General features: G+C 57.0%; 9 protein-coding genes across 9 annotated transcripts; 5 read left to right on the top strand and 4 right to left on the bottom strand.

The window, feature by feature from the left end:
- Positions 1-5: 5 nt before the first annotated feature.
- On the bottom strand, positions 6-791 carry L226DRAFT_108895 (uncharacterized protein). The gene has a single exon (XM_067672108.1). It carries the CDS (start codon positions 601-603, stop codon positions 82-84), a length of 522 nt encoding a protein of 173 aa, XP_067533939.1. The 5' UTR covers positions 604-791; the 3' UTR covers positions 6-81.
- On the top strand, positions 473-2,754 carry L226DRAFT_536484 (uncharacterized protein). Its single transcript, XM_067681126.1, has 6 exons — positions 473-950; positions 1,086-1,124; positions 1,178-1,321; positions 1,385-1,534; positions 1,602-1,821; positions 1,900-2,754. Exons 1-6 carry the CDS (start codon positions 819-821, stop codon positions 2,598-2,600), a joined length of 1,386 nt encoding a protein of 461 aa, XP_067533938.1. The 5' UTR covers positions 473-818; the 3' UTR covers positions 2,601-2,754.
- A 1,381-nt stretch (positions 2,755-4,135) lies between these two features.
- L226DRAFT_546607 (uncharacterized protein) lies at positions 4,136-4,602 on the top strand (the record flags this gene model as incomplete). Its single annotated transcript, XM_067682436.1, has 2 exons — positions 4,136-4,256; positions 4,310-4,602. The coding sequence occupies 2 exons, from the start codon at positions 4,136-4,138 to the stop codon at positions 4,600-4,602; spliced, it is 414 nt and encodes a 137-aa protein (XP_067533937.1).
- Positions 4,603-5,809: 1,207 nt separating this feature from the next.
- On the bottom strand, positions 5,810-9,237 carry L226DRAFT_489200 (oligosaccharyl transferase STT3 subunit). Its single transcript, XM_067677263.1, has 12 exons — positions 8,986-9,237; positions 8,915-8,932; positions 8,822-8,858; positions 8,428-8,627; positions 8,146-8,375; positions 7,905-8,090; positions 7,650-7,857; positions 6,813-7,591; positions 6,450-6,735; positions 6,285-6,373; positions 6,196-6,224; positions 5,810-6,094 (listed from the first exon to the last, which is right to left on the bottom strand). Exons 1-12 carry the CDS (start codon positions 9,141-9,143, stop codon positions 5,969-5,971), a joined length of 2,346 nt encoding a protein of 781 aa, XP_067533936.1. The 5' UTR covers positions 9,144-9,237; the 3' UTR covers positions 5,810-5,968.
- Positions 9,238-9,357: 120 nt separating this feature from the next.
- L226DRAFT_536480 (uncharacterized protein) lies at positions 9,358-10,143 on the top strand. The gene is made up of 3 exons (XM_067681125.1): positions 9,358-9,552; positions 9,606-9,662; positions 9,752-10,143. Exons 1-3 carry the CDS (start codon positions 9,454-9,456, stop codon positions 9,944-9,946), a joined length of 351 nt encoding a protein of 116 aa, XP_067533935.1. The 5' UTR covers positions 9,358-9,453; the 3' UTR covers positions 9,947-10,143.
- L226DRAFT_536479 (uncharacterized protein) lies at positions 10,065-12,012 on the top strand. The gene is made up of 8 exons (XM_067681124.1): positions 10,065-10,377; positions 10,433-10,794; positions 10,867-11,007; positions 11,084-11,153; positions 11,213-11,479; positions 11,546-11,630; positions 11,703-11,766; positions 11,824-12,012. The coding sequence occupies exons 1-8, from the start codon at positions 10,323-10,325 to the stop codon at positions 11,839-11,841; spliced, it is 1,062 nt and encodes a 353-aa protein (XP_067533934.1). The 5' UTR covers positions 10,065-10,322; the 3' UTR covers positions 11,842-12,012.
- A 98-nt stretch (positions 12,013-12,110) lies between these two features.
- On the top strand, positions 12,111-15,501 carry L226DRAFT_614254 (uncharacterized protein). Its single transcript, XM_067686608.1, has 4 exons — positions 12,111-13,572; positions 13,629-14,616; positions 14,676-15,132; positions 15,193-15,501. Exons 1-3 carry the CDS (start codon positions 12,256-12,258, stop codon positions 15,020-15,022), a joined length of 2,652 nt encoding a protein of 883 aa, XP_067533933.1. The 5' UTR covers positions 12,111-12,255; the 3' UTR covers positions 15,023-15,132; positions 15,193-15,501.
- A 908-nt stretch (positions 15,502-16,409) lies between these two features.
- On the bottom strand, positions 16,410-18,300 carry L226DRAFT_108699 (uncharacterized protein). Its single transcript, XM_067672106.1, has 4 exons — positions 18,057-18,300; positions 17,635-18,000; positions 17,232-17,574; positions 16,410-17,174 (listed from the first exon to the last, which is right to left on the bottom strand). The coding sequence occupies exons 2-4, from the start codon at positions 17,970-17,972 to the stop codon at positions 16,449-16,451; spliced, it is 1,407 nt and encodes a 468-aa protein (XP_067533932.1). The 5' UTR covers positions 17,973-18,000; positions 18,057-18,300; the 3' UTR covers positions 16,410-16,448.
- On the bottom strand, positions 18,124-21,114 carry L226DRAFT_536478 (lanosterol synthase). Its single transcript, XM_067681123.1, has 9 exons — positions 20,438-21,114; positions 20,155-20,373; positions 19,971-20,106; positions 19,289-19,920; positions 19,088-19,236; positions 18,926-19,031; positions 18,646-18,868; positions 18,443-18,589; positions 18,124-18,382 (listed from the first exon to the last, which is right to left on the bottom strand). The coding sequence occupies exons 1-9, from the start codon at positions 20,860-20,862 to the stop codon at positions 18,233-18,235; spliced, it is 2,187 nt and encodes a 728-aa protein (XP_067533931.1). The 5' UTR covers positions 20,863-21,114; the 3' UTR covers positions 18,124-18,232.
- Positions 21,115-21,302: the final 188 nt, after the last annotated feature.

The following is a 21,302-nucleotide window of genomic DNA, read 5'->3' as shown; positions in this document are numbered from 1 at the left end:
GCTTGCGTGTGTCAAGGCTATCGCACTGGAGGTGATAGGTACGGAGGAGAGGGAAACATGCTCAAATGTCCTGTGTCTGGCTTATAACCGAGGTATGATTGGGGACCTCGCGCACGACATGAGGCAAGCAGTTAGCAAACACGTGTGGCATTCAAGTGACTCTGTCGACATCTTGCCGAGATACTGAGCTGGAGGCGGCGATAGCGAACGCTGTCTGAGTTGGTTGAAAGTGTTGAGTATAGCAGAGAGACAGAGAGTGTATTGCGGAAGCACAAAGTCTATATCGCTGTAGGCGTTGTGCGAAGATTCGCGGTGCATGAACCGCGGTAGTGGGAGGATGGTTGCATTGGATACCGCATTTGGGAGCGCTGCGTGCGAACAGATGACCAATATTACCGGATGTGGCAACAACAGACCCCCAGGAGGACTATCCCCAGCCGCCGGGGGGTGCCACGTACACGGGCGTGGTGAGAGAACACAAGTGTGCGTTGCAGGTTGGCAGGTACTCACCGCCGTACGGCTGTTCTCTCCATGCAAAACTCGCAGGCAGTCCGTGTCGTGGGTACAACCGCCCCGTCGGACAGCTGCGATGGTCGTCGGCATCGTAGCCCCCACGACCGGGACGGTGGGAAACGACCCTCTGTGAACTCGCCACGTCAGCCAGCACCGGAGTGATTCCCCACGCGCGGTACACCGACCGTATAAGTGCGCATCCCGCCTGAACCGCGCACCGACCACATACCGTACCTCTGCTCAAGCCTCGGTTCTCTGCTCAGTGCTCGAGACTCGACACAGACTTACACGCGACGCCAGCACACATGCAGCTGCACCACTGGTTCGCGCTCGCCCTCGCGCTGACGCCTTCACTGGCGTCGGCTGCGCTATTCCCGAAGGACTCGCTCGTGAAGCAAATAGACACGAAGGGCTTCAAGAAGGCTATGAAGGAGAACGTGCGTGGTCTTCTCCAGATGCTCTCTTCACCGTTCTACGCCGTCCAGCGTGAACACATCGCATGTCGCGACCGTGTCTGCGCGGTGGCTTTAGTTCACAAGCGCCCATAACAGGAGTTCTGACATCCTTCGCAGGCAACATCCGTCGTTGCGTTCGTCGCGCCATGGTGTGGGGTAAGGGTCATCTCAGCGGGTCCCAAAGCGCGGTGATTGACCATCACATGCAGCATTGCCAGAAAATGGCACCCGAATTCAGCAAGGCGGCACTCGGAGTGTACCCAATGATCCCATTCTACGCTGTCGACTGCGACAAGCAAAGCAACAAGAAGTTGTGCGCCGAGCAGGGCGTGCAAGGCTTCCCGACCATAAAGGCATGCAATGCGCTCACTCGTCCCGATTTAGCACATATTGACCCAGCCTTCGTGACCCTGTAGCTATTTCCGCGTGGTGGCCAGTCCAAGCCTCTAGACTTCGATGGTCCGCAGCGAAGTGCGAGTGCGTTCTACTACTGGGCATCGCGGAACATTCCGCACAATGTGAAGAAGGTCTACCACCTCGAGGACCTGCCGGCCTGGATCGAAGAGGTGCGTGATGTCCGGAGGCCCTAAAAGTTACTGCGTACCCAATCTTATCTAATTCTTGCCCCCCCAGAACAAGGACGCACCCCGTGCCGTGCTCCTTAACCAGGGCAAGCACATTCCCTTACTCTGGCAGACGCTCGGGAACAAGTACAAGGGCCAGATCAAGTTCGCTATTCATCGCGATCGCCGCGGGAAGAGCTCCGAGAAGATGGGGTTGGAAAAGGGCGAGCCGAAGTCCTCTAAGGTTCTCCTCTACCCTCCCGGTTCCACGGACTATGTTCGCTACAGCGGTGGGTCGTGCCGGTCGGTCGTGGATCGGAGCTTTGTTCGCTGACATGATTGAAACCGCCGTGTGCGATGTATCGCAGGCATCCAGAAGCACGATTCGCTTTCGAAGTTCTTCGACTCCGTCCTCGACGGCACCGCTGACCTCACCATCCTCAATAAGCAGGCCGCCGAGGAGGAGTTCGTGCCAGACGAGGAGATGCTTGAGATCGAGCGCAAGCAGGAGGCACAGCGCATGGCGCTCGCGCACGGCGGCTTCACGGACCTCATCGACTTCGAGGAAGCCATTAAGAACGGTGCAGGCGCGGACTTCCACGACAAGCACGGCTACCCGGGCATGATGGGCGGCGGTGCCCCGAAGAAGACAGATGCGAAGGGTGAGGGCGAGGGCAAGAAGGAGGACCCCATTCACCGCATTCTCAAGGCGCAACAGGAGGCTGAGAAGAAGGAACGCGAGAAGCCGAAGATGGCGAAGACGGACGAGGCGGGCCAGGTCGTTTTCACTCCCGCTGAGACAGGTCATCCTAAGACGCCCGTTGCGGGGGAGACGGAGACCGCCAGCTCTACTGAGGTTGCTGCGGCAGCCTCTGAGACGCCGGCCGTGGATTCGCGAGAGGATGCGGAGGTAGAGCCTGAACCTCTTTCGCAGACCCCCGCATCGGCGGCACACACAGACACCCTCAAGGAGACGTCAGAACCTGTAATCGACGCATCCTCTGAGGCTGTTCCCCCTCCATCCGAGGAGGCGCCGAGGGCGACAGGGCATGTTACGGATGAACTATGATTGCACCTCGTGGGATCTGTGTCGTTATCGCTTCGTGTACAGTATAATATCGCCAGACATATATTCGTTTGTCAGGGCTGTAGTTCGATGATTCGATGTGCATTGTGCTTCCCGACGAGCATATATTGTTCTTGGGCAGGGTCGCTACCATCCAAATGTCGAGGTGTCAAGTAAGCTTCTTAAATCCATGAACTGGTTGGCGCCTCAGGAGGTATGTTTGGCATAGCCGCCCAACATACAGCGCTACGCCACCTCAGGCTCACTGACGCTGACTCGGACTCGGACCTCCTCCTGCGATCTGGTAAGTGACACTGCGCACAGTATTCGGAGGTTGAACGTTAACCTTCATGCGGTGCTGATCCAGAGGTGAAACCGGTCTCATCAGAGCCGGCTTGGTGGTTATGCAAAGATGCGACGCGGGAGAAGGACAAACTGCTTGCGACGGCTCTTGGACCTCGCGGATCAGCCGTATCGGCCTCTTCTTCCATTTCCTCAACCTGCGGCGATCAGCATAGCTCGCAAATTGGCGCAATCTCTCTGCAGGCGCGAACGTCTGTAAGTATGCTGGACTGGCGCATCTGGTGCTCAGGGTACACCCTAAGGACGGGTGCATACCACTTGTCGCATGCGATATTCCAGCTTCTTCAGGCTGCTGATGATGCTCTAGCTCTCCCATGCAGGATCGAGGGTCGCACATTGATTCCAGCCAAAGACCTCAGTCCCTTCTTCGGGTGTTCCGACCCCAACTCGCGCATGATACGGCCCGTTCGACTGCGGGGGCCAAGAGGACTTCGGGGGGTCCTGAAGAGTGAGTGCGTGGGGATTGTTTCATAGACTCCTGGCGAGAAGCCCCTAATACAACACGCACAGACGTGAGCCCCCTCCGTCGAATGAAGCGGTATGTTTTGAATACCGGACCACTCGCAGCCTCTCCCAGCAAGTGCAAATACGTACAAGGCACCGCTGATCCGATAGTCCTTGAGGCTTCCTGGTAGCCCGATAGACCTCGTATGGTACAGGGTAGAAGAGCAGAAGACCGCCGTGATCATGCCAGAAACGCCTCGACCATGCGCCGATTGCCTGGAACAGATCCTCTACAAGATCGACTGGCGAGCTCCTACCTGCAATGTATTTCTCTCCTTCAAGCAGGTGTGACCAATTCGAAGCAGCGGGAAGACTGGGTATGCGCGAATGGCGGTTTGCGGCCCTCGAGTCCCATTTGACAACACATAAGGCGACCCACTTACCAGATGCGTCAGCGGGTATACGTCGCGGCCCGAAGCTGTGAGGACGACGAGAACAACTCCGCGAGGAACAGTCCGTCAAGGCGGAGGTGATCTTCGACTGCAGCCATGCCCTGGCCGTGGCCGCACACCTGCCAGAGGACGACTTGGCTCTGCGCACTTCGGCGCCGTCCTTATAAAAGGCATGCACGGACTCCGCTGAGAGGCAACCGGGACGTCTCCAAGCCCACACACGTCCATCCTCACCCACCTTCGCACCCCGACTTCCTCCGCCCGTACGACTCAGCAGCCATGGCCACCGACGCGAGTGGAAGCGGTTTCGGGCGGTTTCGCCTCAACCCAAGGCCGTCGTACTCTGAACGTATGACGTCGACGCGTGCCGAGTTGCGCGCCCTGGTCCGGGTGAAGCTCTGTGAGGCGACGCGTTACCCTTACCTGCTCCTCTTGTACTGACTGCCTGCACAGGCGAGATCACCGGCAAGCACGACGCACAGATGCGATGGAGCAGGAACGCGTACATGCGGGACGTCGTCGCACGGTACAAAGTCCGCATCGAAGGCTGGCCGTTGAACGAAGTTCCCTTCAAGAACCTCAGCGATGTCCCGAACCTGCCCAAGCTTGAGCTTCTCCTCGCAGGCTTCAGGGACGGGTCGATCTGCTTCCGTGCCATCACTGAGGACGAGTACAACGCCATGGTGGCGGATCCCACGCCGTGGATTGGTGCGGACACGAGTCCCAATGAGGACGCTGAGGCCTGAGGAGTAGTCGCGCGTTCTGGCACTCCGCAATCCCAGGTCAGTGGGTTCTATTTCCTCGTGTTCTGCAACGCAAGTGCTGATGGATCGGCGTCGGCAGATTACCTTGCTCGGGCCACGGTTCCGCATCTCGCTTTGTGCATGCTGTCGTAGTATTATTCGCAACGCGTCGTCGCTTTCGTATTCAAGTCTGAAATAATGTACGCTAGCATATTTATCAGCCAATCGCATCATTGTATGACTGCATTGATTCCACCTGCGTCCTCGGCCTGAACGCCTGAACTTTCACGCTCTGCGAACGCATTTCTGGAATACTCTGCCGACCGCAGTTCAATTGTCTCCGGAACATTGACCGCACGCTGGGCCATGTGATAGGATGTGATGGTCTGTGTAGCACGGTGTGAACCTGGTGGCGGTACTTTGCTGTCATGCTGTCAAAGAGCCCAGGTTAAGTCCGTTGTGGTTCACTGTAGGCGGCCGTGGTGGGGTGAGCTGTCAAGTAGCCTAAGGACGCCACTCTCTCCGAAACCGAGGACGAGAGAACGAGGGCATCACAATTAGCCGTTGACAGTTAATATCGGACGGGACGATTACGGTGCAACACACATACCGCACGATGTGGGGAAGACATCCTTGGGCGGACATGCGTCTCCCGGCCCACGGACGGAATGTATTCCCGGGTTCCACGCACATTTTCGACCCGTCCGAGGTGCTGTAAGCCATGGTGATGTTTCCAAGATGAGCGAAGAGACGATCCCGGCGTAAGCCATGACTTGCCACTGAAAAGAGGCATAGTATGTTCCCCCGACCGTCCCTGAGGCTGGCTTCGCTTCCATTCAGATGGGGGACGATACAAGATGCATGCGATTATCGAGATGACCGCATACATACGTGCACGATGATGCAAGAGCGTGGTCACTCACCTGCAGGCCCCAGTCTGTAAGTATGTTGGGGTGACCCCTTTCCGAGGGCTTTCTCCAGCATCCAGCAAAAGGTCCGAAGGGACAGTGTTGCCTACGTACGTACTCTGAGTATGCCAATCGCATCCGGAGATCTATAGTGGGTGCCACTGTCAGGTAGCCTATCGATGATAGCTCGATTGATGCTTCTCCTCCGCACCTGGAGCAGGAGGCTCGATGGGCACGCTCAAACGGGTGCGGGTTGCCATCCGATGACACCCAACAAATGCGAGGAAGCAGCGAAGGAGGGTCACAGGGCACAATTGTACATCTTCTCGCTGCGGCTCCGCTGACTGCGCCTGGGCCATCCAACGATGCGCCGTCCTGCTATCCGATCCCGTCACGCAAAGCGTCCTGGAGGTAGAGGAAGCAAATGCCACATAAGATTATACTGAGCAGATCGACAAAGTCTACACGACAGCTTTTCGCCTCGCGAGCGGCTTCGACTTCTTCCTCTTCTTGCCCTGGTCAAACGAGTTCGCCGTCTTGAGGTCGCGCCCCAGCAAGTCCTCCTTCTTCACCTGGTAAATTCGGACCTGCACAGCCGAACAGCAGTCACGGGCAGAGGCAGTGGAATAGAGAAGCATCAGTCAGCAACATGCGCGACATATGCCCGGACATATGGTGTGGGACTCACGATCCAGTTTTCGGAGGTGAACGCCTCATCTGCAAGATGGGGAATCAGATAAGCACACGCCTACGCCACAGAGTGGCCGGGAAGCTCACCGAGGTAATCCAGCGTAGGGCCCGTCTTTGGCACCTGCTGACCACGCACGCGGTCGACAGCTGAGTTTCCACCGTACAGCTCCGCGAAACTGCAGCACGATGAAGAGGTGAAGTCAATACGCATGCACGCCAAGAACACGCGAGAGACGCCAGTCAGCCACGCACCGGTAATAGGACATTTTGTACATCAGGCTGTTCTTCATGGCCGGAGCTGCTTGGTCGTCGACCCTGTATTCGCCCTTGGCTGTGAAGTAGTTGGGCTCCTGGATCTCCTCGGGCCACACGCCTTGCGCGATGCGGACCATCCACAGGAACTTGTTGATGTCGTCTCCAGAATAGCCGATGAGCCCTCCGAAGATGATGAGGACATAGTCGACATCGTGCTTGCGCAGAATGGGGTACGCTACTTCTTCGGGGCTGGACATCGCCTTGCCCACCGTGGCGATGTGCGCTATCAGGGTTGCGTTAGCGAGATTTACACTCCTGAGACGAGATGAACGACATGTCATCAATGAAAGGTAGACTGACTGTTGTTCCACGTGTTATTGTCGACCAAAGTGGGCCTGTCGGCCATCCCTGCAATTTGATATCCGTAGTCCCACCAACTCATCACGACAGCGTCCTGGGGAGTGTTTTGACGGAGCCAGTAGTATGCCTCGCGGAAGTCGTCGATGATGTGCTGACTCCCATCTGGGTTCTGAGAAGCAAGCACAACGGATGGAGACGAGTACGCGCTCGACGTAACATAGGTGCAGTGCAGGACGAAGAAAAGGAGCATGCCCAACGCGTTGGCAATGACAACAATGCGAGTGTCGAGCCCGAAAATTCCACGCGGCTTCGCGCTCTTGCCTGATGGCGACATGGCAGCGAGGACGCCAGATGCAAGACCAGAAGAAGATGCATCAGCTGCAGCGGCTTTCTTGGCCTTCTTGCTGGTGGTCGCAGATCCTGAGGGGGCGTTCGCGGGAGAATCACCAGCGGGTACCTCTGCCTCGGTTGCTTGCGTTGATGGTGCCAGAACATCAGGCTCCACGGGATCGATGTACGTGTCCAGGAGGGAGGAAAAGGCGACGGCCGCAGCCACGCAGACCACAGGGGTAAGCGTGAGCATAAGACGAACCATGACACCGGCAAAATAACTTGCGACGACCGCATATATGATGACGAAGACATGCTCGTCGCGCAACTCGCGGAAGCAGAGAATGACTCCAGCGGGGAACAGGAAGATGAGGAATTGCAGATCCATGAAGAAGGACGGCCACGCGGTGGGTTGATGCTCCGAGACTGAGGCGATGATGGGAATGTACCTGTGGAGATAGATGTGAGCGTCCGATGCGCCGAAGGGGATGGGGGCGGCATAGTTACTTCTTTGCATAGCCAGTGTCCCACAACGAGTAGAACCGGCCAGTCCATGGGGCGATCCAGCCCTTGTAGGTAAGGCCCGCGAAGGCAAACACGCCGAGCACACCAATTCCAATGACCGAGCCGAAGAGGATGCTCTGGAAGTGCCTGGACGATACATGTGCCCGGACCAGCTCAGCGAATGCGACGATCTGAAGAAGACCGAATACACCTAGAGCAGGGTCAATAAACGCATCAACTACGATCCTCGCGACTTACCCAATGCAGCCATGTGTTCGCTCGTGCGGACTGGCTGGAATCCGACGAACGGAACTTGCATACTAGCCAAGGTACCGATCGCGTACCAAGAGGAGTACGCAGTGTACAGTCGGCTGCTAAACCGGCCCATGAGGATCAGCGTCAAGGCGTGCAGAGGAATCATGTTCGTGATGAACGCGTATCCACCTGGAACGCGAAAAGGTTGAGTAGCATTACGGATGACGTTTGTAGTAGTACGCACCCCATGCTGCGACCATGTAGAAATAGAACAGTGCGGTGAGAGTTCCAAACAACACGCTTCCTGTCTTGAGCGCCTTGATCCAGCAGTAGAACGTGAACATGAGCAAGAAGATCGCAATGGCCTCGTTGTCGTATGAACCAGCCACAGATCGGGAAATATAACCTGGGGCAATACCGATGAATGCAGCTGCGAGGAGGCCTGCACTCTCATCCTTCATCTCCTTCGTGAACCTAAAGTGGGGTAAATTACTCATCCGAATAGACCTAATAGCAACTAACTCACATGTAAGTAGACCAAGCGGTAAGCGCGCTGAATCCGGGAGCGAGCAGTACGCAAATGTTGCGGATGTCGACAGGAAGGTTTAGGGCATGGAGGACATTGTAAATCACACCGCTAGTAGCCATCAAGCCAGGGTAGATGGTACCCCCAACAACACGTCCTAGTGGATACCAGGCGGTATGGTCGAACCAATTCCAGAATGCCTAAACAAGGTGGGCATCAGTATGACGTCTGGATTCATTTAGAAGACACAGAACAGCAGTATGCATAATAGCTACAGATGTACATGATTGTGAATGTGCCAGATGCCATGTATGCTCAACTCGAACGCGAAGTCTCATGAAAGAGCCCGCGATCGAGGTGCAGACAGGACAACAGTAGTTGGCATAGTACTCACATAGAAGCCTTTCTCCGCTAGCACTCTCGTAGCGCGACTGTGCACGATCATACACTCAATACCATGCGTGCAATAACACTCCACCGTACTCACTAGTTAAACCAAGGGTCGCTATTATATGTCTCGTCAAACACACGCCACTTCTACAGCAAGCAATCACGTACAATTCATGGATGATACTCTCAAAGTTGACGACCGCAAACAAACGCGACGCAATTGCAGCACCAGAAATGAGGGCAAGGGCGACGATGCGCAGCAGCGAGGACGTGTTCGCCACTGTCGCGGGCGACAGGTTGCTGGGGAGGGTGTAGGCCAACGGCATGGCCGGTGTCGGGGACGCGTTGCGCGTCGAGGTCGAAGACCAGAAAGAGGGTTGAAGGAGAGAGGGAGAGTGGAGGGAGGTGAGTAGAGTTGCTAGCTGTACCCCGGACGCGCTGGACACGTCGTATTGCTATTTTTGGAACACACGTGAGCGCAGCTGAGCGCTCCCGGGAATAACATGGGCGCTTCCAAGGCGCTTCTCCTCTCCCGCCTCCTGCACTCTGCCGTTGACTTTACTGTCCCCTACAATATTCTGAGTCTCTAGTCTTTGAAACCACTCACTATCTTGCCAACCTGCTATAACACATACTATGTCTTCTTCGCGGGAAGCACGGGTGGAAGACACCTACGAATTGCAAAACGATCAGAGATTGGAGGAGTTGCACTCTAAGCTACGCACATTACGCGGCGTACGTTACACGTCTGTATATCCCTCAGCTTTGCATTCAAGTATGCTCTGCAGGTCACCACGGACATATATGATGATGTTGAAAGTCAGAATTCAGCGCTTGACAATACAGTAAGCGTTGCTCTTTTCTGAGTCTCCAGCTTCGCAGCCTCTCACTTCGGTTCTTATCCCCTTCACTCCTTCCGATTCTATGGCAACAGAGAAATGCCTTCACGTCATTTGGAGCATCCCTCGCACAATCGTCAAGGCGCGCCGGACAGGCATTCGGTATCACACCAGGAGGAGTGAAGCAATGGCGGACAATAGGCTATTGCGCTGCCGCTATCGTAGCCCTGTGGATACTGTGGCATGTTGCGGGATGGTTCTGGCCTTCACCAACTGGCCCGACTCCGTGACCTCTACGCTGTCGTCCCGGGGGTCGCGCAGGTGATTGTTTGTTCGTTGTATTCTACTAGCCGTTTGGATTTACTTGCTGTATACCCTCATTTTCCGGGCCCCTCTTCTTGTGACTAAAGGTTCTCAAGGGCCTCTACCGCTCGATATTTGCTGCTCATAGTCTAAGTTACGTAGGCCTTTTACGCAGATCTGGCTGGTGCGTCACAGGGTTAGGGGTCCAGATAAGGCAGCCATGATTGCATTACGCGTGCTAAGCTTCAACTTGTCTTGTCTTCCTTCAGTTACCAGTACTTATCACGAGCACACTTGGACTACGCGTTTCATAAATCCTCCGTCTCTGTGACGAACTGAACGACTTCCCTCAATAACCGCAAGATGTCTGACAAGGAAGTCCTTCTCAGCATGGGGTTTGACCCCGCCCGTGTCGAATGTATGTGCTCCGATCATGCCCATCGGACCGAGATTGACAAACGAATATCATGCAGGGGCACTGAAGGCTACGGGCAATCGTGGCCTGCAGCCTGCGATGGACCACCTGGTTGAGAACGAGGGCAAGCCCATCCCCGATCTCTCGTCTGTCTCATCATCATCCGCCCCGGCGCCCAGTGGCGGAGGTCCGATGGACGTCGACGAGGACAATGAGGATCTTGAGGCACTCAAGGCTGTGTATGGGAAGAATGCTGGAGATGCTGGTGCCGGTGCTGGCGAGGGCTCATCCGCGGGCGGCGACGCGGAGGCGAAGAGCATAAAGTGCTCAGTGTGCGGGAAGACGTTCAAGAATGTCGACCTCGCGAATTATCATGCGGAGAAGAGCGGGCATGATCAGTTTGAGGAGTCGACGGAAGAGGTATGTTGACTCTCCCTTCATTGCTGCGGGAGAACGGGCAGCCGGATACCTGAAGGCTGATGGCGCAAGTAGATCAAGCCGTTGACGGAGGAAGAGAAGAAGCAAAGGCTGGCCGAGCTGAAGGAGAGGATGGCCGCGAAAAAGGCCGCGAAGGCAAAGGAGGATGCGAAGGACAACCTTGCAAATGAGGCCATCCGGAGGAAAGCCGGGAGAGTACGTCTAAAAGCTCAACCGTTCCCGTCCATGCAACTGAGACAGAGTGGCCGTGCGGCTGCCGGTGTGGTTGCAGGATATGAACGCCATTCGGGAAGAGATGAAACAAAAGGAGCTGCTCAAGGAGGCAGAGAAGAAACGTCGAGGTGCGTTAGCATGCAATATACGTCCAGCATAAGACCTTTGACTGACAGAACGGATGCAGAGAAGATCGAGGACCAGAAGGCGCGCGCAGCCGTCAAGGCCCAGATTGAGGCCGACAAGAAGGCACGGGCGGAGAAGGCTGCTCGGGAAAAGGCTCTGCGGGAAGGGAAGCCCTTCCCAGAGACGTCGGCGCAAGCTGGTACTAGTGCACCCGCCGCTGCGCCCGCAGCGCACAAGGGGCCAGGCAAGGACTACCCCGAGACACGGCTTCAAATCCGGATGGCAAGCGGCGGACAGCCATACACGACAACGCTGCCAAGCGATTCCAGTGCGTACTCGGCTTGGCCCTTGTTCTGAGACGGTGACGCTCATCTCCCTTTGTCTCATCGCACAGCTCTCCGGGAGGTAGCAGAGTTCCTTGCCGCGCAGACACTGTCTGTCGACGTTGAGACGGTCAACTTCTCACTCACGTTCCCTAGGTGCGTTGCCCTGTTTGTTATTATCCTATGCGGGTTACAGTGGCGCTGACCGTTGCGATCCGTGATGAACAGGAAGACCTTTGCACGCTCGGACTTCTCCCGGACATTGCGAGATCTTGGGCTGACGCCTTCGGCTGTAAGTATGACTGGATCTGTCGCTGTTGTTTCGCTGACACCCCGTTTCGGAAAACAGGTTTTGATAGCTTCGTAGGGAGGTGATGCTGATGGGCTCCGTGGCAGCACTGCGTCATCCGAGGTTATTTGCATGAATGTGTGGGGAAGTCTAGTCTCCGGAATGTATTTGTATGTCATGCGTGTACCCACATCGCTGTGCGTTCGCTGCAAGCTCGCTGTCCAGTGTCGTGTAGCCTCGCGTGCGACCGATAGATCTGAAGAGAACTGGCAAACCGGGAATTCAGAATACGCATAATTGTTGAGCGTCATGAACCGGCGATAATCAGGGAAACCGGAAGGAGGAGGGGGGTTTCTCAGGCTGCCATCAGCATCACTCCATTCACCTCCCCAGGCCATTCGCGCCTGCTGCTCCCTTCCCTCCGACCTCCATGTTCTCCGCGCTCTGATTGTCCTCTTCTCGCTGTCCAGAGCAGCCAGCGAGCAGCACACCATGGACGTCGCACGAGCACGCTCGCCCCCCGCATCTCTCGGCCGCAGGCCAATCGGCCCACGCAGTCCGGGCAAGCCCGGCACATTCCCAGTCAAGAGCATCATCCCCCTCGACCTCACCGCTCGACTCCAGGAGGATATCGCGAACATCCCGCGCACCGCGTCGCCCGAAGCAGTCTCTTCTCTCTCTGGCAGCTCGCGCCCGGCGTCGCCTGCATCTGCCCCAGTCCCGCTCAGGAGCCAGACGGTCGCCAGCTCCGTATCGTCCAGGCCGCAGTCGTCAGAAGTCAACGGACACAGGAGAGCCGAGTCCGCGAGGAGCGAGGCGTCACAGGCACACAGCCAACAAAGCCACGGCGAGCCTGTCAGTGAGCCAGGCGATGCGATACTGCCGGACGCTAGCGAGGACGCACACCCCCCGGCGGACACGACCACGCGGGCGTCGGTCTCTCCCGCGCCCAGCGCAGATATGGACGGTCCCGCGGAGACTGGCCCGCAGGCAGACGAAGATGAAGAAGGTACGGAGGTTCTCCTCGCTGCCTCAGATGTGCCTCCCCCACCGCTCTCTGCTGTCCGCTCCGAGTTCCCCCTTACTGCGACCATGCCCCCGCCCTCAGAGTACCGAGCGCCGGGCGCTGTCGATGAGTCTGTAGTACCCCCATCTCCCAACGAGCTGTCTGTGCTGTATGATGTCCTGGGTATTGATGCCGAGGTACCACCTCCTCATACGATCGAACACGAAGACTCTCCCCCGGCGGCACTCTCCCAATCTCCCCAGATGAACGGAACCACCCAAATCAATGAATCGAACGACGTTTCCGAAGCACCTGTGGAAGCTGAGCCTAACGTCGGACCGGCCGAACCTTCTCCGGATTCTGAGAAGGCACGACTCGCAAGCGCGAATGGGGATAGTGGGTACGTCGAGCCGCCCCCACAGTTCGAGGAGCGTTTGGAGTCTGTGGACGTGACCAACGGGCACACGAGGGCTCTGTCGGAGAAGAGCGTGCAGGCTAACACCTCTTCCTCGGAACGTCCTGGCACCCCAGCGTTGTCAACCCGTGCGTCTACCCCATCTCTGTTGAGAGTTATTCCCAAACGCCCTCCCCTGGCGCCGCCTACTTCCCTCTCTTTCGATGCTGAGCCTATCAAGTGGAAGGCGATGACACTTGAAGCTGCTCAGTGGACGTTCACCTCGGAGGAACTCCAAGGGACCGTCTCGAGAGCGATCCGGCAGTCGGCAGCAGAGTCTTTCATCCGCGTCATTTCGGCTCACACGCAGGACGTCGAGCTTCCTCAAGAGATGGAGCGCCTTGAATCGGTACGTGTCGACGGGAGACGGCATTCGTACGCTGTGCTGATAAGTCTCACGCCCAGTTGAGAACGACCACTCAGGCGCAGTACAGGTTCAACATGCATCGTCGTGCGATGCTCCTGCAGTCGCTCGCCGCCCTGTCACAATCCCAATCTGACAGCGACGACGAGGCGCTGTATAACCTGACGACCCAGCTCTCGGAGCTCACGACGTCCTGCGACCGTCTGATGGAGATTCTCCTACGTGTCGCCGACCAGAAGGCCCAGATTCAGCACCTGCAAGATCTCCACGTCGCATCTGCGCTGGCCATGGCGCTCAGGAAGCTCAATGCGTCATATGCTAAGCGCACAACTGAGTTGCAGGAGACGCGCGCACGAAACGACGAACTCAGGGCCGAACTCGAGGAAGCGTGGAACATGGCGCAGGACATGGCACAGGAGATGGACGACCTTGACAACTTCAACCTCGACTTCACCGACGAGGAGTTCACCCCTGACGACGACGAGCCATCCAACTCCGCGCTCGAAGCCGAGATCTACAGCGACATGGACCGGATGAGCAACATCAGCTCGATGCGTGACGCCGAGGTCGTTGGGATCACTGGCAAGGCTGTGGTCGCCCAGGCCACCGTTACGAGCCTGCCTGGGGCCGACAAGCCCGGCGCTGGCGACCGCACGAGCCGTGTCATCGCGGCGAAGAAACGCAGCAGCCGCGCGTCGAAGGCCAGCCTCCGCATACCAAAGACGCCTACCGACGGGAACCGCGAGCGGACCAACAGGTCGTCAATATACTCTATCCGTAATCGCCGCCGAAGTCGCAGCAAGAGCGTGCGCAGGGCAGAGCGTGGGGAAGGAGGATCCAAGCAGATCCCGGAGGTCCCCATTATTCGTGTCCCTGATCCCTCTCGGAGTCGGGAAGGCTCGTTCCTGGAACTTTCGCAGACGCGACCGGGTTCTCCATCAACGGCTGTGCCTGTCGCAGACACTCCGCCTCCCTTGCCCCCGAAGGAAAGCCTGGATACGCTTCGACTACACATGAATATTGCTGCCAGTGAGTTTTCTTGTTACTCTGGTGTAACGTGCGCGTCCGTCTGACGTTGTTCACCGCAGCCCGTTCGGAAGAGGTACTCCCCATGTCAAACCCTCCACCATCACCGACCCTCGAGGTTCCCATCATCAATCTTCCCGAGCAGGACCAACAACAGCCAACAAAAGGCCCGTCATGGGTCGGCCGCCGGTTCTTCGCTCGACGCGTACACTCGATGCAGCCGCCCATCAAGGCAGCAGATGATGCCACAGACCCTGCGCAAATCAAAAGGTCGCTATCGGAGCACAAGCAGTTCGATGGCTGGCCTTTCGGGACGAAGACCCAGCGGTTCTCCGTCCCAGTCCTGTCCGTCATCCAACCTGGCAGGCAGCGGAAATCGAGCGACAGCGCTCCTGTAGGCCGCCAATAGCAGTCATCTGCCCATCGTCTTCCTTCTTTATTGTCCTCCACACATATACTCGATATCCCTAGTTGTTAAGTTATACCTTTCGTTCCGCTGGTTTGGATCTTGTATCTCAGGTACGTCCAATTCTTCCTCCCTTCAACTCTGTGTTCAATTCTCACAAGTGCACTACGCAGGATTATTCCCTCGTTTTCGTCGTCTAGCAACGTCACATTGCACTTCCGCTCTCATTCCCGCACAATGCCCTCCCCATGCACACCTTGTCCCACATTCACCGATCGATCCACGCGCTCATCTGCACCCATCTATCAAACACCCTGCACGGTCCCTTCATTTCATGCTCCTGCCTGCTGACGGCTGTTACCCTTGTCCATTTCTAGCTGTACCATAGACCATCTGGCTTCTAATGCTGTCGTCGATGCACTCGGGCATACGACACCCTCGCCTACGCTTGCCTGTATTGTTATACTACATATCACAACTGTGTTTACTTCCTCTAATTCCTCATGTTGTGCGTATGGGACCAAGGCGGTGGTCCGAGGAGCTCAGCATGCGCGTCGGCCCCACTATCATAGGTATGTGCATTGTGGCTCCGGGGTGTGCCCTTGCCACCCAGTCGTCGGTCCGGACCTCAAAGCGTTTGTCGCTGGTAGAACATGATACGTCTCCTGCAGGCTACCGTTCTCCCGTTGACTTACTCCAGTGCATCGTGGTGGACCATACATCATCCCCGGGTGCAGCCGTCTAACCTAAATATATTGCAAAGCCGGACGATCACTGGCGTGGATCGTGTGGCGGCGCGGTGCCTTGCCTCCGTTGCGATCCTTCATCCACCACCGCCCGGGACCGCGGCTGCCCCGACTATATGGCGGGAACACGACCTCGACGGACGCTTGGATATGGGCTCTCCCTTACCCTCATGTTCCTGGGTAGCACATTGAGTTCAGCTTCAACATAGGGCCCTATGCCGATCCTGGACCATTTACCGATGGCATGGCTCGAGCGTTGGGGCGCACTGGACACAACACACCGAGGTAGCTCCCTTCACTACTTCGGCCTGCCAGCAACCGTTGCATGTACATGTAGCGGGGCTGTGACCTGGCAAAGGCCCTCGCACCCAGCTCAGTTAGTTCCATTTGGTATACGCCAGTTACGAAGCTCTGCAATTAATCTTATGCACAGGCCTCGGTTACGTCACGATCCCCTCTTCTTACCTTGTGTTGGATCTTCCCTCCTTACAATGTGGTATCGCACTTTCGGCAGCTCCTGGGACCGCCTGATGGCCCTCTCCCTGTATTAGCACGCCTCACCAGGTTCGTTTACCTTTCACCGCCCCGTCTTGTATGACGCATCAACCGTACTCCTTCCCTCTCTCACTAGCAGCGTTGACAAGGCGGTATCACTCATTGTTGGGGTCCGTAGCATCTTAAGGCTACGGTCCATGTCCGAGAGAGAACACGAACAACTCTGCCTGATCCACGGCACCTCGCTCCGTCATGCACATACGCACAGATCCCTCGTCGAACGCAAAAGGGTCGCTGAAATGCATGAGAGGAAGCTCCACATCAGCCTGCAAATCCTCACGGATGATCAAGGGTCGCAACGCTCCGTCATTATCAGCGCTTCCGTCGGCAGTGAGACCAGGCTCAGGCTCCTCGCTGTCGAACTGGAAGGACAGCCGGAACAAGAAGTCGCCCCCGGAATCCGGGCCCAGCTCTTCCTCGCCGTAAATGATGGCATGGTTCAGCCCGAGCCATCGACGCGTAAACTTGGAATTGTTAGGTATGATGGGCGCGGTGAAGGCGTGCACAGTCGAGCGCGGTGTGGGCTCGTCCACTGGTCGGGGAAGGGGGAGACGCACGAGTTGTCCTTCCCCGAACCAGTCGCGGAGCAGGAGGATGGTGAATCCGTGGAGAGGATCAAAGTGTACGTCCTCGTGGTCCCAACTGCCCCAAGGAACACGGGGGTCGGGTAGCCGGCCGCTTTCGCATTCAGCGAGGGGGCAGCCCAGGTCAAAGAAGTCTGTATCTGGGTCGCAAGTGGGCGAGAGTAGCATATCCGTGGAAAAGCGGTAGTCGCGGACAACGTATGTGCAGGCTGTTCGGCCCAGGAGATAGAGGTGGTCTTGATGGATATACGCCCGGGCGCCGATGAAGGGCTGGCATTTTTCGTCAGTACTGTATCGCGGTCATGCTGAGAGACTTTCCGCACGAACCTCCACGTAGCGAGGATGCAGCCAGCGCCCGGTGGGACCTGCCAGATGAACAAGGTAGATCTGCTCGAATCCAGGGAGCGGAAATCGGGGATTGAGCTGCTCGTTGTAATTGCCGGCAGTTTCGTCGTAGTCACCGAGCGGTCGGTCCCAGTGCAGTACCGAACATACGACAACATCGCGAACGACCTGCGACACCTCGACAGCGCCAAGCCCATCTGGGCTCCACTCCTGGAAGTGCGGGATGGGTTGCCAGGACTCGGAGATGATCATGTCATACGGTGGCTCGGCACCAGGGATTGCGGGCGTATCATCGTCGAGGCAGATGTCGTAACATTCAAGGGCGCTGTCAAGGATTTTAGATATTATATGCGCAGTGAGGGCGGGCAGTGCTGCAGACACCCACAAGTCCACGCTCTCCATATAGTCTCCGGCTACACAGGTGAGCAGCAAACTACCCATCGCGCTATCCGAGTCGGGTTCCTTCACTGTTGAAAGCACGGCGCCTTCAGCGACCCATCCAGGCTTCGTTCTCGTCCGGAGCAAACGGTGCGGGTTCTTTGGGTCGCGTATTGACCACACGTCAATGGACGTCTGTTCGACATATCCTTGAGAACGACCTGAGGACCGCACATCGGCGAGGAGAACGAGTACGTCTCCTCCAGGGAAGAGATGCTTCCTGATTCCATGAGGATCATCCGTTCCAGATAGTATTGACCGAGCGATGAGCTTGAGATCAGGCATCGAATGTCCGGCAAGGAAGGAGGTTGAACTAGAGTAGGAACTAAGCCGATCGAAGAGTCAGTTATACCCTGACGGCGCACTTACAGCAGCAGTACTTGCGGAGGAGTGAAGTCCTGATCCTCGAGGGACAACTTCCACAAATTTCAGGGATCACCGATTTCAAATTCGTACAGCTTAACACCCCAGCATGACGCAGCTGGGCAGCCCGACCAACGGTAAGAAGCACTGGCATTGACACTAACCGCTCAATACATCGCAGCTCATGCCGCCTTCCGGCCCTTGAGCTCCTTCAAGTATCGATGCGCCCGCCCAAGCATCCAAATTGTAAACTCGAACTTGAAGTTGGGGTACGAGATGGCCACGTTCTTATTGAACACGCCCTCGATCGCCTCCTGCGGCCACGAGCCGTCCTGTACGCCCGATGAACATCCCGGCGTAACCCAAACACACCATATGGAAGCAACACTCACCGGTCGTTGGCGAGACATGACAAGCTGAACCGCGCGCTCAATCGGTTCTGGGTGCGGGTACTGCGCATACATGAGCGCCATCGCCGCCCAACACGTCTGCACGACCTGCGTCTGCTCGTGCTCGACCCAATGCAACACCTCGCACGACTAAGTATAGCGTCAGATACATTTCCATAGGAGGACAAAAACAAAAGGGGACAAACCTTGTAGCTCTCTCCCCATCCGCCGTCCGCACGCTGCTTGCTAATGAGGAAGTCGCACGCCCTGCGCGCGTACGGGCTGTTCTCGTACGTCTCCCCGACGAGCGAGAGCGACTCGAGCGCGAACTGCGTCGCGTACGTGAAGCAGATGCCCCACGAGCCGAACCACGGGCCCTCCGGTTTCTGTGCCTTGTGCAGGAAATCAACCGCCTTGGTGACCGTGCGCCTGAAAAGGGAGTCAGATATGGATCCCACCCACGTAAACGGCCAGTCCAAGACTCACTGAATATCATTCGCACGATACTTGGGGTTATGTTTCCGGAAGATCGACAGTGCGGTAATGACGGACGTTGTGCACTCGGGGTAGTTGAACTCGGTCATGATGTTGCCTGTGACACAGCGCTCTCAGCTATGCCACGGCAAGTCGTCCGTGAACCAAACTCACCGAACACTTCGGCAGGGTTCAAGTACTCCAAGAAGAGGGGCGCACGAATGAGCTCATAGCTGGCAAAGCCGCCGTCAGGGTTCTGCAGACTGAGCAGGACGTCCACAGCGTTGCATAGCCTCTCCTCGGAGATCAGCTTCGGTGCATTCCTGGAAGCACGGTCAGCAAGTACGTCGCGTCGGCCAAGAACAGGGCACTCACTTGACGTGCTCCTGGATGTACAGCACCGCCTTCAACCCTTCGCCCGTACAATCACTGACCGTGTACCCCTGCGTCTTCGTGCTAAATGGCCACGCGCCCTTCGTCTGGTGCCTATATGCGCTTTGGAAGTGCTTCGGATTCTCCCTGATCTGGCAGTTATCCAGCCACTTGAGGATCCGCACCACGCTGTCCCGGAACTCCTCCTCCTGACCCAGCCCCGTCTCGATGAGCGCCTGCGCGGTGAAGCCAATGTCCCACAGCTGCGAGCCGTTCGTGCCGCACATCATCATCCCCTCCGCGCCGACCCACATGAAGTCGTGCCGCCTCTCGTAGTGTTTCTTGTACGCCTCGCTGTCGCGACCATCGGCGTGCATTCGCACGATCTGGTTCATCATCTTGTTCACGGGGCCGAGGTCCTGGCAGTCCGTGTTCTCGTCCTCGAGCACGACCAACTCGTACGCGCGTCGAACAGCTGCGCGGCGCAGGGGCGGGAACGCGCAGTTCTCGTAGGTGTCGATGATTTTGTATACGCCCTCGAGGACAAGGGAGTGCGGGGTATAGAGGTCGACTTCGTGCACGTAGCTGCGCTGCGCCGGCCAGTCTATCGAGTAGTAGTTTTGGGTATAGAGTTCCTACCGGCGCGGTTTAGCTGTTGGCCGCACGCAACACGGTGCAAGCTCACCTCACGAAGAGCAAGGACAAGCTCTGTCTCCTCCATCTTGAAGCGAACGCCATATAGATAGCCCATGGGTATATAGACATTCCGTGTATGTATCCACCACCTGTGCGGGTGGACGGGTATCCAGTCTGGAAGCAACCTGGGAGATGATCAGCAATGAGCGAGTGAGCTAAGAGCAGGGACATACCAGAGTTCAGCGGGGATCATGTGGTTGCCCTCCCAGTCGTAGACGTTGAGGATGGACAGCCAGAACTTGCCCCAGGACGGCACACCCAACGCTCCGCCGAACTTGTGCAGGCATGCGCGAGCCTTGACAGCTACGGGATGGTCTGGCTTGACACCGAGTATCCGCATGGCGCAGTAGTTGAGCGCGGTGCCGAAGACCGTACTAGAGCCCTCTACGTGTCTAGGAGAGATGGGTCTCGTCGGTGCACAGTTTCTGGGTATGTCAGCAGAAGTGCATTACTCACATCCCCCATCCCCCATCCTCGTTCGTGTGGTTGAACAAGTAGCGTATCATCTCCAGCCTCTCCTCGAGCTTGAACGGCATGCCTGTGACGTACGAGCCAATGACGAGACCGGGGATGAGGAACATCGGGCCTCCGTACTCTCCCGGCCAGTGTCCATCCTCGGTCTGCAGGTGCTGGAAGTACCGATAACCGTTGCGCGCGGCCTCGAGCGCGTTGGTCGGCTTGGGAAGCGGCGGGAGGTCGAGCGGGAGCCCAAGCCAGTACTTGTCGCAGTCGGTCTGGGGCCAGGCGGTGCACTCCTCGTTGGTGTGGAGGTAGTGCCAGGTATGGTCGCCGTTGTCGGAGATGCGCAGTCGCCAGCGCGAGTAGTCTGTGAACGGGAGCTTGCCCGATGCCGGGACGTCCAAGGGTGCGTATGCAGACATAGTAGTCGAATTGGGAGAAGTCAAGGGGATAGGACGAGCGAGCCGCCAGTTAACGCGGTGATTAGAGCTCGCTGGGAAATCACAAGGGGGGAATGAATGGGAGGGAGGAGTGCCAACATGGCTGAGGCAGAGTGGGACGACTCCCTTAATTCCATCCACGCGAATTCTTGGCGCGTCGCGACGTGTAAGCGCCTGGCCCGCGAGCAAGAAGATAAATATTGAGACCCGTAGGTCTACCACTCCGGGAAAGCGTGTCATCCTTGTGCAGGGGCCATGCTAATCTTCTCTGTATCGTTCCAATTTTTTCGTATGTCACCCCGAAGGGGACAACTTACGGAGCGTTGGTGCGGGATCCACTGCGGCAGTCCTGCATTTCGCTCAAGCTGCGGGTGCGTGCATGAGGCGCTAGCGGCACTTGATTCGTAAGGTAAGTAACAGGT

This window comes from Lentinus tigrinus (genome assembly GCF_003813185.1).
Source record: "Lentinus tigrinus ALCF2SS1-7 unplaced genomic scaffold L226scaffold_18, whole genome shotgun sequence".
Classification (NCBI taxonomy): Eukaryota; Fungi; Basidiomycota; class Agaricomycetes; order Polyporales; family Polyporaceae; genus Lentinus; species Lentinus tigrinus.
Note: the sequence above shows the minus strand (reverse complement) of the source record. Positions and strands in the feature narration are given on the sequence as shown.

Bases quoted from the DNA above. Each gene is read 5' to 3' on its own strand.
- L226DRAFT_108895 (XM_067672108.1), bottom strand. From the start codon at position 603: ATGCCGACGACCATCGCAGCTGTCCGACGGGGCGGTTGTACCCACGAC.
- L226DRAFT_536484 (XM_067681126.1), top strand. From the start codon at position 819: ATGCAGCTGCACCACTGGTTCGCGCTCGCCCTCGCGCTGACGCCTTCA. The intron at 951-1,085 runs GTGCGTGGTCTT...CATCCTTCGCAG, and splicing joins AGAAGGCTATGAAGGAGAAC to GCAACATCCGTCGTTGCGTT. The intron at 1,822-1,899 runs GTGGGTCGTGCC...GATGTATCGCAG, and splicing joins GGACTATGTTCGCTACAGCG to GCATCCAGAAGCACGATTCG.
- L226DRAFT_489200 (XM_067677263.1), bottom strand. From the start codon at position 9,143: ATGCCGTTGGCCTACACCCTCCCCAGCAACCTGTCGCCCGCGACAGTG. The intron at 8,091-8,145 runs GTGCGTACTACT...TTCGCGTTCCAG, and splicing joins CTACATGGTCGCAGCATGGG to GTGGATACGCGTTCATCACG. The intron at 6,374-6,449 runs GTGCGTGGCTGA...ATCGTGCTGCAG, and splicing joins TACAAAATGTCCTATTACCG to TTTCGCGGAGCTGTACGGTG.
- L226DRAFT_536480 (XM_067681125.1), top strand. From the start codon at position 9,454: ATGTCTTCTTCGCGGGAAGCACGGGTGGAAGACACCTACGAATTGCAA. The intron at 9,553-9,605 runs GTACGTTACACG...TATGCTCTGCAG, and splicing joins AGCTACGCACATTACGCGGC to GTCACCACGGACATATATGA. The intron at 9,663-9,751 runs GTAAGCGTTGCT...CTATGGCAACAG, and splicing joins ATTCAGCGCTTGACAATACA to AGAAATGCCTTCACGTCATT.
- L226DRAFT_536479 (XM_067681124.1), top strand. From the start codon at position 10,323: ATGTCTGACAAGGAAGTCCTTCTCAGCATGGGGTTTGACCCCGCCCGT. The intron at 10,378-10,432 runs GTATGTGCTCCG...AATATCATGCAG, and splicing joins TGACCCCGCCCGTGTCGAAT to GGGCACTGAAGGCTACGGGC. The intron at 11,480-11,545 runs GTGCGTACTCGG...CTCATCGCACAG, and splicing joins AACGCTGCCAAGCGATTCCA to CTCTCCGGGAGGTAGCAGAG.
- L226DRAFT_614254 (XM_067686608.1), top strand. From the start codon at position 12,256: ATGGACGTCGCACGAGCACGCTCGCCCCCCGCATCTCTCGGCCGCAGG. The intron at 13,573-13,628 runs GTACGTGTCGAC...TCTCACGCCCAG, and splicing joins AGATGGAGCGCCTTGAATCG to TTGAGAACGACCACTCAGGC. The intron at 14,617-14,675 runs GTGAGTTTTCTT...TGTTCACCGCAG, and splicing joins ACACATGAATATTGCTGCCA to CCCGTTCGGAAGAGGTACTC.
- L226DRAFT_108699 (XM_067672106.1), bottom strand. From the start codon at position 17,972: ATGCCTGATCTCAAGCTCATCGCTCGGTCAATACTATCTGGAACGGAT. The intron at 17,575-17,634 runs GTGGGTGTCTGC...AATCCTTGACAG, and splicing joins TATATGGAGAGCGTGGACTT to CGCCCTTGAATGTTACGACA. The intron at 17,175-17,231 runs GTTCGTGCGGAA...GAAAAATGCCAG, and splicing joins TGCATCCTCGCTACGTGGAG to CCCTTCATCGGCGCCCGGGC.
- L226DRAFT_536478 (XM_067681123.1), bottom strand. From the start codon at position 20,862: ATGTCTGCATACGCACCCTTGGACGTCCCGGCATCGGGCAAGCTCCCG. The intron at 18,869-18,925 runs GTGAGTCTTGGA...CTCCCTTTTCAG, and splicing joins TATCGTGCGAATGATATTCA to GCGCACGGTCACCAAGGCGG. The intron at 18,383-18,442 runs GTGAGTGTTGCT...TCGGGCGTACAG, and splicing joins TCATGTCTCGCCAACGACCG to GACGGCTCGTGGCCGCAGGA.